General features: G+C 30.4%; 2 protein-coding genes across 2 annotated transcripts; both read left to right on the forward strand.

Moving 5' to 3' along the window:
* The first annotated feature begins 1825 nt into the window (after nt 1-1825).
* LOC107022126 (7-deoxyloganetic acid glucosyltransferase-like) lies at nt 1826-4476 on the forward strand. Its single transcript, XM_015222825.2, has 2 exons — nt 1826-2330; nt 3451-4476. The coding sequence occupies exons 1-2, from the start codon at nt 1826-1828 to the stop codon at nt 4389-4391; spliced, it is 1446 nt and encodes a 481-aa protein (XP_015078311.1). The 3' UTR covers nt 4392-4476.
* Nucleotides 4477-5910: 1434 nt separating this feature from the next.
* On the forward strand, nt 5911-6785 carry LOC107022127. Its single transcript, XM_015222826.1, has 2 exons — nt 5911-6547; nt 6664-6785. The coding sequence occupies exons 1-2, from the start codon at nt 5911-5913 to the stop codon at nt 6783-6785; spliced, it is 759 nt and encodes a 252-aa protein (XP_015078312.1).
* The last annotated feature ends 5983 nt before the right edge of the window (nt 6786-12768 follow it).

Raw genomic sequence — 12768 nt, forward strand, 5'->3', positions numbered from 1 at the left:
TTTCAATTTATTTGGTTTATTTTGACTTAATACGGAGTTTAAGAAAATAAATAAATTTTTAGATCTTGTGGCTTTAAATTAAAAATATGTCAAATATGTCCAAATTCCCTTTAATCTCGTGGTCCTCAACATGCTTTGTGAAAAGATTTTGGAAAGAATTGCTAAAAAGGGTAAAAAAGAATTAAAAAGAAAAGTAAATCAAACAAATTGAAATGAATGGAATAATATTTATTACTAGATCGTCATACTTTTATTATATATTTATCACTCATCATACTTTTACCATAGTTAACTCTCATGTCTCGACCTTTATTATCTCACGTAGGGCCTTCGTAGATAGATTTTTATCTCAATTAAAAGTTCCTCCCAATATAATTTTTCTACTTCAAATAAACCCAATTCCTAAATACCCTCGCGGTTATGAAGCTTGGCCGCAGAGCGGTACCACCCACCCTACCCTACCACCAATAGGCGGCCTTCCTACAGCCGCCTGAAAAGGCATTACAGTGATCTTGAATAGGGATCCTATAATGATAAATAGAATCCACGTAGAAATACCACTACATCAAACACTAATAATTTCGTATCCAGTCAAAATCTTGGCGAATTGATCCAATTCCATTTTGGTTCAATGCATGTCTACGGGACGAGTAGTTGCACTCCTTGTTCATATTCTTAAGATTTTTGCCCATGACATTCTATACTTAAAGATCCTACAATTAAGATCTATAGGTTATTTTTCACTACTTAAAACCCCTCAAATATAAGGTAAATTGTATATCTAAATGGTGTTTGCTGGCCCAAGGTATAAACATATCAAAAATATAAACCAAACCTTCTTTAACAAAAAAGGGAAAAGGATAAAAAAGATTTTCTTGAATTACAAGAAAAGGTCTTAAAATATCCTTCATTCATTTTTTATCTAAAAATATTTTTCTATTCATTTTTTTTGTCTAAAATTACTCTTCCATCCATTTTTTTGCTCATTATACCCTTGCATAAATTTTTTTTAAATAGTTATTTTGTGTCATTTTCTTATTGAATAAAATAAAAATTCACTTCTATTATTTTTTTTCCCTAAAATTTATCCAAATCAAAACGATATGTCTTTTCAAGATCCAAAAAAAATAAATTAAATCTAGTAATTTATTTTTTCCAAAAAAAAAAGATTTTTTAAGATAATTAATTTTTAAAAAAAATATTAGTCAATTTGGGATTTATATTAATCTTTTATGTCTTGTTAATTGTAGCATGACTAATATTTTTTCTAAAAAAAATTAATTATCTAAAGCAATTTTTTTTGGAAAAAAGCTATACAAAATAGAAATTACTAGATTTTTAAAAAATATATTCTTTGAATCTTGAAAATTTATATTGTTTTGATTTGGATAAATTATGGAAAAAATTAATAGAGGTGAATCTTTATTTCATTTAATAAAAAAATGACACATAATAAATATTCTTTTAAAAAAGAGAGGGTTGGTAGTTGCAAGGCATGTAAGTGAGCAAAAAGGTAGATGGAATGATAATTTTAGACCAAAAAGATGAATAGACGGATACTTTTAGACCAAAAGATGAATGGGGTACTTTAGATCTTTTCTTATAGTTCAGGGTTATTTTTGGCCATTTTTCGTAAAAAAAGATTGAAGTATAGGGACAAATATGACCTTTTACCCATTAAACAAATATATGTATTAACGAACATGTGTCGAAGGAGGAATAAATATTATAGTGCATCAACTCCATCTATAAATTAGAACTTAATTTCAGAGCCAACTATTCAAGAAAAGCTAGAAAGCCTCAAGATCTATTAGACAATATAGTTATGAGAGACCAATATGAAGAAGCAAGCAACATTATTCCTCATGTTCTCATCTTCCCTCTCCCAATACAAGGCCCAATCAACTCTATGCTACAATTAGCTGAGCTCTTTTGTCTTGCAGGCCTTAAAATCACATTCCTCAACACCATTCACAATCAACAACGTCTCCTTCGTTGTACCGATGTTCAATCTCGTTTCGAGAAATATGATGAATTATTTCAATTCGTTACAATACATGATGGGCTTCCTGAGGAACATCCGCGTTCCATTGAACAATTTGGAGACATTATAAGCTCCGTGCAGACCGTGGCGGAGCCTTTCATTAGAGAAATATTGCTTAGTAGACATATAACATGTGTTATACCGGATGCATTGTGTTATTATGTAGTGGATATTGGAAATGATATGGGAGTTCAAGTTATTCCCTTTGATACTATTAGCCCTTCTTGTCTTTGGGTTTACTTGTGTCTACCAGAACTCATTCAAGCTCAACAACTTCCCTTCGAAGGTACATTTCTTGGATTAATTTTGCAGCTCATATTATTAGCAGTCGCACAATTAGGATTTTCTATAAATCTGAACATGTAGACACATGAACTAGTTGAAGGAGTACCACATCTACTATATACATACATAAAAGATATTGGAAAAATCTTTTTGGCCTGAATTTGGCTAGAATAACATACCTATTTTATCTTACCTTTTAAAATATTTTTACCCTTTTAACTTTAATACATTTTAACTAAAAAAAAGAGGGAGAAAATCAATTTATTTTAAAATAAAAAAATATTATAATTTTTTTTAATATTTCTAGCCAAATCCTGGCCTTTTAGGCTTTAGCATTACCTAAAAATATACTATGTATAGTTAAATGTTTGATCTTTAAAAATGAGGCTCGACAAGTTGAATAGTTGACACATGCATGATATACACCACAATTAAAGCCATTTATTTAAAAATGAGGCTCGACAAGGTATATAGTTATTCTATTCATATTTTATTAATTCGTCTATGCCAAATTATTTCATCTTTGTCGGCCTCACATATCATAATTCATAAATTATTTCATAGGAAATCAAATACAAGTAATTAAATTTCTTAAAAGTTTGTTATGGGATGATGATATGATTATTATCTAAGATGCTAAATATATGTATGTATATGTTATTTTGAGAGAATGAGACTTCCCAATCATTTACAAATTAAATAAAAAAAAAATTAAATCTCGTATTTATAAAATAAAAATCTCTAGTAAAAATATCATAAAATTAAAACTAGTTCACAAAGGATATTTGGCCTTGAGTTTCTTAACTTGTCGTATCTTGTAACATTGATAATCACATACATAAATAATGGCATGTGTGTCGTTGTTTATTAATGATGTTATTTTTTCATAAATCAATAGATGTCTTTAAAGTTTAAAATTGTAATCAATTTTAACTTGCTAACTTTAATTTAAATTTTATAGTTGGATTTAAATTATACTCATCACCAATATAAATTTTTATTACAGTATAAATTTAGTTTCATTTGTAATATTAGATTACTTATCATTTATTCGCTAGTATTAAGTAATTTGATTTTGTAAATATATCAAATATATCAGTACACACTTTCTTTTTATATAGACGATAATTTGGACGCATTGGTAACACATATTCCCGCCATGGAAGGTCTTCTCCGACGGCGAGATCTTCCACATTTTTGTCTCGTAGATTATAAGACCGATCCAAGTTTTCTAGCCGCGTTGACGGAGATTGAACGGATCCCACAAGCCCATGGAATTATATTGAACACATTTGAAGACCTAGATGGGCCTTTTCTTTCTAATATTCGTTCTTACTCTCCCAAAACATATGGAATTGGGCCCATACACTTGCAATTGAAGAATAAACTTGTTGGACAACAAATAACATCATTATTGTCCTCAAATAGTTTGTGGCAAGAAGACCAAAGTTCAATAAAATGGCTTGATGCACAACCTGTGGGATCAGTAATTTATGTAAGTTTTGGGAGTTTAATAGTTGCATCAAAAGAGGAAATTTTGGAATTTTGGCATGGTTTGATAAATAGTAAAGTTAGATTTTTGTGGGTCTTGAGGCCTAACATATTAAAAGGAAGTGAAATGGATTATAAATTTATGAAAGATATTATGGAGGGTTCCAAAGAAAATGGTTACATAGTGAGTTGGGCTCCACAAAAAAAGATACTAGGCCATCAAGCTATTGGAGGATTTTTAACTCACAGTGGATGGAACTCAACCGTGGAGAGTATTGTTGAGGGAAAACCCATGATATGTTGGTCTCACAATGTGGACCAAAGAGTGAATAGTAGATTAGTAGAAAAATTTTGGCAAATTGGGTTGGACATGAAAGACAATTGTGATAGATGTACTATAGAGAGAATGATAAAGAATTTGATGGGAACAAAAAGGGATGAGTTCAAGAAATCAATTGATAATTTATCAAAGTTGGCAAACTTAAGTGTTGGAGAAGGGGGTTCATCAAATAATGACCTTGAAGCTCTCATCAAGGACATTAAGGGATTTACCAAACTAAAGAAAATGTGAAGCATAAGACCATAGATGCTACTATGCAGGACATATGTTAAATTTTGTGTTAACATATTTTAGTATTGATGATTTCTCTATTATATATTTGGGATGTTTGTGATACTTAATGTATTTTATTTTTATATTGCTTTGATATGCATTACTTCAAACACTATTTATAAGACTACATTGAGTATATTATTATTGTTATTGTCTTCTTTCTTCTTCCTTTGTTTCTTTCTTTTTCATGATAAAAATTTGAGATGAAGATTTTATTATTCATTCTCTTTTGATGATGACTAATTTATTGTTATGGTACGGAAGCAAAGAAGATAAACTATGAATTATGGATTGTGACTAATCTGATATTCTAATGAAGAAAAGAGATAAGCTTAGAAATATCTAGCTTGGACATTTTATTTATATTAATTTGTTAGCATACAAGCTTTGTACACATATGTTAAACTGATTAATAAAATATAAATATAAAAAAGACACAAATGTGTAGTTTGCTACAAATTTACTTAACTATGTGGATGTTTCTTTAAGCTATCCTAACGTAATGTACACATTTATTATATTAATTAAATATTATAGTAATGTATTATTAAATATTGTAAAAGGATGATTTAAATATCCTACAAAAGGATGATCTTTACCCTCAGAAAATACACACGAAAAAAGATAAAAGAATATTGTTTATTCTATATTTCTCATTAGTATCTGTCTTCCATTTCTTGTTTAGTATTATTGCATTTTGCTTTCGTTTTATAACACGTTATCAGCACGAATGTCTAATCAACTGAGACATGCTTAATTCAAAATTAATTCCTAAAAGTTAATCAACTTTTTTTCAGAGTCAGGTATATATTTGTGTGTTTATAACATCTCTAATAGGACTTGCATAAATATTTAATCTATACTTAACTACTGAATATATATTTTGATTTAGCTATTATTATGATACTTTATTTGGTATAATAATCAATACGTTATAAATTTATATTTTTTTAGTAACTTATAACTCTAAATTAATTACTAAAGTAATATGATAGCATGTTAGTTAAAGTAACTATTTTCATACATTATGATAATATATTGGTAATGTCATAAAAAAATTATTTTATTAAATATGACTTGAAACTCTTAAGAAAAAAAGATTGGCGTTAATACTGTTTAACAATTAAAATTAAATATTAAATCTACTGTTTCAATACGTCATTAGTGTATATGTTTTTAAGACATTTAATGTGCATGCATTTAACATATAATTTATTATATAATCATATTATATTTATAATTTGAACATTATTTACAATTTATTATAAAGAAATCAGCATCATAATATTAACTCAATTATTTTATGATATTTTTCATCATGTCAAATTTGTCAAAACTTGAATTTGTGGCACTTGACATTTCTGGAAAAAATTAGTTGTCATGGGTACTTGATGCTGAAATTTACCTTACCGCTAAGGGTCTTGGTGATAGTATAATCGAAGGAAATACGACATCCAGTCAGGATAAAGCGAAAGGTATGATTTTCCTGCATCATCATCTTGATGAAAGCCTGAAGGTTGAATACCTAACAGTGAAAGATCCTCTTGAATTGTGGATAGATTTGAAAGGGAGGTATGACCACCTCAACGCAACGGTATTGCCAAGGGCTCGTTATGAGTGGATGCACTTACGATTTCAAGATTATAAAATCGTAATTGAGTATAATTCTGATGTATTTAGAATAACTTCCCAATTGAAATTATGTGGGGATACAATAAAAGATGAAGACATGTTGGAAAAGACAGTAACTACTTTCCATGCCTCTAATATGATATTACAGCAGCAATATCGTGAAAAAGGTCTTCAAAAATACTCTGAACTGATCTCATGCCTTTTGGTGGCTGAGCTGCATAATGACCTTCTAATGAAAAATTACGAAGTTCGTCCCGCTGGAAGTGCTCCATTATTGGAGGCACACGCGGTTGAAGCACATGGCCAGTCTGAAATAAGACAAACTAATTGGGGCCATGACAATGTGCATGGGCGTTACAAAGGCAAAAGACGATATAATAATCGTCGAGGTGGTGGTCATAACAAAAGGGAGAATAATATAGGTTCTCAAAATATTCCTTCTAAAGGAAAGTGTGATCATTGTCATCATTGTAGCCTTAAAGGTCACTAGAAAAATGAATGTCGGGCACCTGAGCATTTTGTCAGGTTGTATGAAAATTCCTTTAAAAGGAAAGAAAATAAAGGTGACATTTGACTCTCAAAGATGATGTTCAGGCAGGATCTTCTCAAAAATATAATGAGAATGTTGAGGCAAACTTAGCATTAAAAGATAATGCTTTTGATGGGCTCGATGATATTACTCATCTGGAAGCTGAGGACTTCTTTGGGGATCACAACTGAGATTGATAATTGAGGTAGGAAATGAATAATGTTTTATGTATTTTTAATGTCTTAATTAAAGTTTATGCACTTGAGATTTATTTTGTCAAATTTCGTACTTCTTATTATGTATTTTTATTCTTATGAAGATAAATAAGATTTTTTGATCTTCAGTTGGATCCAAGATGAGTAATGGAGATATGTGTCTTCTTGACAGTGTTACAACTCATACGATACTAAGAGAAAAGAAATAATTTTCTCAATTGATAATGATAAAGGCATATGTTAATACAATATCCGGTAGTACAAAATTGATTGAGGGCTCTGGAGAGGCCTTATTACTACCTGGAGGAACATTATTGGTAATTGATAATGCATTGTACTGTAGTAAGTCTCGTAGAAACTTGTTAAGTTTCAAGGTTATTCGCCAAAATGGCTAGCATGTTGAGACTACGAATGAAGGAAAGATGAAATACCTTTATATTACTACAATAAATGTGGATAAAAAAACTGTGCATGAAAAAATTCCAACACTTTCTTCGGGGTTGTACCATACAAATATTGGTACAGTTAAATTACATGTCGTAATAAACAAAAGGTTTACTGATTTTAATGATTTTATCATTTGGCATGACCGGTTGGGTCATGCCGATTATAATATGATGCACAAAGTAATTGAGAATTCACATGGGCATACTTTGAAGAACCAAAATGTTCGCCAATCAAAGGAATTCGCTTGTGTTGCTTGTTCACAAGGAAAGTTGGTTATCAAACCATCAGTGGCTAAGGTTAGGGTGGAATCCCCTGCATTTCTGAAATGAATACAGGGTGATATATGTGGACTTATTCACCCAGCATGTGGACCATTTAAATATTATATGGTTGTGATAGATGCATCTACAAGATGGTCTCATGTATGCTTATTATCGCAATATGACTTTTGCAAGTTTGTTCGCTCAAATAATAAGGTTAAAAACACAATTTCCAGATTATGCAATAAAAACAATTCGACTTGATAATGTTGGTGAGTTTACATCCGGACATTTAATGATTATTGTTTGTCCACTGGAATAACAGTTGAACATCATGTTGCAGATGTTCATACTCAAAATAGTTTAGCAGAGTCATTGATTACACGTCTTCAATTGATAGCTAGACCCTTATTGATGAGAACAAAGTTGCCTATTTCTGTTTGGGGGCATGCTATATTACATGCAACAACACTTGTGCGCATAAGGCTAACCAGTTATCATGACATCTCCCCATTACAATAGATTTTTGGTTAGGAGCAAAATATTTCCCATCTTAGAATCTTAGATTGTGCGGTATATGTTCCAATTGCTCCACCACAACACACAAAGACGGATCCCCAAAGAAGGTTGAGGATATATGTTGGGTATGAATCTCGTTCTATTATAAAATATTTGGAACCTAGAACTGGAGATTTATTTACGGCAAGATTTGTTGATTGTCATTTTGATGAATCATTTTACCCAATATAAGGGGGAGAACAAAAGCAGTCGAAAAATGAGATAGATTATAATTCAATTTCACTGTCTCATTTAGATCCTCAAACAAATAAATGTGAGCAAGAAGTTCAAAAGATAATTTATTTGCAGAATATTGCAAATCAACTGTCAGATGCATTTACTAACCTTCCACGGGTTACTAAATCATACATCCCAGCTGCTAATGCTCAAGTTCGAGTTGACGTCCCTATAGGACAAAATGCTAAGGAAAATGAGTCTAGACCATGCTTAAAATGTGGAAGACCAATTGGTTCCAAGGATAAAAATTCTCGAAAATAAAAGGAATAAATGATCAAGATGATGATCATAATATAGAAAAAATTACTCATGAATAGCTCCGAAACATAGGAAATGATGACACCACAAAGGAGGTCCATGTACCTGAAAATAATGAGAATGAGGAAATCTCTATAAATTATGTCTCGACGAGAAAAAGATGAAATCGAAATAATATTGTGGTGGATAATATTTTTGTCTATAATGTTGCAGTTGAGATAATGCAACAAGATGAGGATTCGAAACCAAGATCTGTCAATGAGTGTAGATAGAGAAATGATTGAACAAAATGGAACGAAGCAATTCAAACAGAATTAGCTTCACTTGAAAAATGTGAAGTTTTTGGATCAACAGTCCGAACACCTGAAGATGTCAAGCCAGTGGGGTATAAATGATTTTTTGTGCGAAAACGCAATGAAAATGGTAAAGTCATAAGATCTAAAGCACGACTTGTGGCACAAGGATTTTCACAAAGGTCTGATATTGATTATGAGGAGACTTATTCTCCTGTGGTGGATGCAATTACCTTCAGCTATCTAATAAATATGACAGTTGATGAAAAGCTTGAAATGCGTGTAATGGACGTTGTCACGACCTATTTGTATGGATCGCTAGACCACAATATTTTTATGAAAATCCCTGAAGCACTCAAAGTTCCTGAAGCATATAAAAATTCAAAAGAAAGTTGTTCAATAAAGTTTCAAAAATTCTTATATGGATTAAAACAATCAGGGCGAATGTGGTATAATCGTCTTAGCGAATATTTGCTAAAACAAAGGTAAGAATGGCCCTATTTGTCCTTGTATTTTCATACGAAGGTCAAAATATGAATTTTTAAATATATATATTTATGTTGATGACTTGAACATCATTGAACCTCCTAAGGATCTTTCAAAAGCCGTTGAGTGTTTGAAGAAAGAATTTGAAATGAAAGATCTTGGTAAGACAAAATTTTGTCTTGGCCTTCAAATTAAACATTTGACAAATGAAATATTTATTCATCAATCAACATATACTGAAAAGGTTTTAAAGAGATTTTACATGGATAAATCACACTCATTGAGTACCCTAATGGTTGTGAGATCTCTTGATATAAATAAACATGAAGATGTTCTTGGTGATGAAACACCATATCTCAGTGCTATTGGGGCACTGATGTACCTTGCCAATAATACCCGGCCAAATATTTGTTTAGCAGTAAGCTTATTGGCGAGATTCAGCTCATGTCCAACAAGAAGACATTGGAAAGGTGTTAAACATATATTCAGATATCTTCAAGGAACAATTGATATGGGATTGTTGTATTCTAATGCATCCAAGTCAGAATTGATCGGTTATGCATATGCAGAGTATTTGTCTAATCCGCATAAAACTCGATTTTAGACACGCTATTTATTCACCTATAGAGGTACAGTTGTATCATGGCGTTCGATGAAGAAAACAATAGTTTCTACTTCTTCAAATCACGCAGAGATAATAGCTATTCATGAAGCCAATCGAGAGTGTGTATGGTTGAGATCAATGACTCGACACATTTTGGAATTATGCGATCTTCCTGTGCAAACAAAGTCTCCAACAATATTGTATGAAGATAATGCTGGTTGCATAGCACAATTAAAGGGGGGATATATCAAAGGATATCGAACAAAGCATATTTCACCTAAATTCTTTTTCACACATGATCTTCAACAAAATGGTGAGATAAATATTCAACAGATTCGTTTGAGAGATAATCTTGCAGATTTATTCACCAAGGCATTGTCAACGTCAACATTTGAGAAGCTGAGATATAATATTGGGATGTGTCGTCTCCAAGATATCAAATAAGTTTTTCATCAGGGGGAGCGAATACGCGTTGTACTCTTATTTCCTTAGCCATGGTTTTGTCCCATTGGGTCTTCCTGGTAAGGTGTTTAATGAGGCAGCACTTAAAGCGTATTACAAGATGTGTGTACTCTTTTTCCTTTTCTAGACTTTTTCCCACGGGGTTTTTCCTATTAAGGTTTTAACGAGGCACATTATCTATAAACATCCAAGGGAAAGTGTTACAAATCCACTTAATTGTGTGGATGTTTCTTTAAGCTATCCTAATGTAATTTATACATTTATTATATTAATTAAATATTATAGTAATGCATTATCAAATATTGTAAAAGGATGATTTAAACATCCTATAAAAGAATGATCTTCACCCTTAGAAAATATACAGCAAAAAGAGATAAAAGAATATTGTTTACTTCTATATTTTTCATTAGTATTTATCTTCCATTTCTTGTTTAGTATTATTGTATTTTGCTTTCGTTTTATAATATAGTTATTATATTAATCTAATAATTTGAATTCAACACCTTCAAAACATGCAAACACGATAAAAACATTTATAAGAAAAAAAAAGATAGAATTCTCATCATCTTTATCATGAAATTTTACTAAAGAATTTTGTGTGTATGTGCTTACTTTTCAAGCCATATGATATTCTCTTGTATATTTAGTAGACACAGGCTCTTGTGATAGCACAGATTTAATATCTTAGTATCTTTTCTTTTAAGTTATATGATATAGGTAGAATTTAGAGTTGATTAAATCTTTATATGATTTTTAGATATTTAATTTGTTAATTATTTTTTACTTGCGTAAATTTAATGTGAAAAGGTCCATTAAGATATCTATAATTAAAGTATTTCTCATCATTGATCATTATTTTATACTCAAAGTAGTTACAAGATATAAATAAATATTGCCTACATTCAAAATAATAAAGAAATAACTAAAGAATATGAATTTAAGACTAAAATTCATACCTAAAAAGTTTCATCATTTTTTTAAAAAAAATTATACACTAATTAAATTAAAGTAGAACGACAGAAATAATTTTATAATTTTTTTAAAACACGTTAAAGCAGGCACGTCAATGAAGATGAGTATACTTCAGCTTGAAGTCTTGAATTTAAAACTAAAAGTCATAACTAAAACGAATTTCATAATATAAAAATAATTATGCACTAATAAAATTAAAGTAGAACAAAAGAAATAATTTCTTTACTAATTTTTCGAAACATGCTGAAGCAGGCACGTCTCACAAACTTTTTCTTATATAATAAGAGAACAAAACTTTTAATTATCTATTTTGAATGTTCATTGTTTTGATATAAAATATAAATAAAAATACTTCGAAAAAAAGATTACGTCTTTTGACGTTCATACTATATTCTCTTCCATCTCAATTTATATGACATTATTTGACTTGAAACAAAATGTAATGTCCCATTTCTTGAGAATTTTCTTTAAATTGTGAAATGACCTTTTTGCCCTTCTCCTTAGTGTTTTCATGCTTAGTTTGTGTTTCGAAAATGTTTGGTGTAATCCCCGATGCGAGCAAGTGTGTACTTTTTTGATAATTTGACCCCTCTTGAATTGAAAATTCTTGATAGGATTGACATAGGTTGACATTTTAAGTTTTGAGTGTCAGATAGAAAAACCGTCTGTCTCATCGGTTTTGAAACGTCCAGTTTGAGCTAGTTAGGTGATTGATAAGTTTCTGACGCCTTGGGTTGAGTTTTAGATTTTTGGGTGAGAAGTTGTGTTTAAATCCATAATGGTGGTCCAGGAGGGTAATTTGTAATTTGACCTCTTCTCAGAACTTCAAAAATTTCATTGACTCCAAAATGTCAATTTTAGTAGATAGCATGTCCACTTTATTTTTATTGGGCTCCGAACTATCTATTCCGGCTGGAGAGAACAAGTCATTCAATAGGGAGATTCTGAAATTGCAGAGGTTTGGTTCGATCAAGTATTTAAGTATTGGAAACAGGCTATAGTAGTTACTCTCGGTAATTATATTGAAGCCCATAATTGATTAAAGATCACGAGATGTTTCGAATAAAAGAGCACCCGATTTATTTATTATCCTTCATTTAGAATTTTAGTCCAATGCTTTATTTTTTATTTAAAATTCAAATAATTTCATTATTTCTTTGCTTTTGGAAGATTCAATCACATAATTTCATTATCTCCCCTCTAAGCCTTCTATTTCACATCTATTTCATTTGTTATTTTTTAGGAATAAGAAAGGATACAGAGATAGAGTACAAAATAGACTTGTCTTTATTAAATTAAACAAAATTGTTATTAAAACTAATAAAAAGAACCTTTATATATATATATATACATATATATATATATATATATATTTATATATA

This window comes from Solanum pennellii, chromosome 6 (assembly GCF_001406875.1).
Source record: "Solanum pennellii chromosome 6, SPENNV200".
Lineage (NCBI taxonomy): Eukaryota > Viridiplantae > Streptophyta > Magnoliopsida > Solanales > Solanaceae > Solanum > Solanum pennellii.

What these genes read in the sequence shown, in the direction of transcription:
- LOC107022126 (XM_015222825.2), top strand. Translation starts at nt 1,826, where the DNA reads ATGAGAGACCAATATGAAGAAGCAAGCAACATTATTCCTCATGTTCTC. An exon ending in TCAACAACTTCCCTTCGAAG is followed by an intron (nt 2,331 to 3,450) that starts GTACATTTCTTG and finishes CTTTTTATATAG; the next exon opens with ACGATAATTTGGACGCATTG.
- LOC107022127 (XM_015222826.1), top strand. Translation starts at nt 5,911, where the DNA reads ATGATTTTCCTGCATCATCATCTTGATGAAAGCCTGAAGGTTGAATAC. An exon ending in TCATCATTGTAGCCTTAAAG is followed by an intron (nt 6,548 to 6,663) that starts GTCACTAGAAAA and finishes ATGTTCAGGCAG; the next exon opens with GATCTTCTCAAAAATATAAT.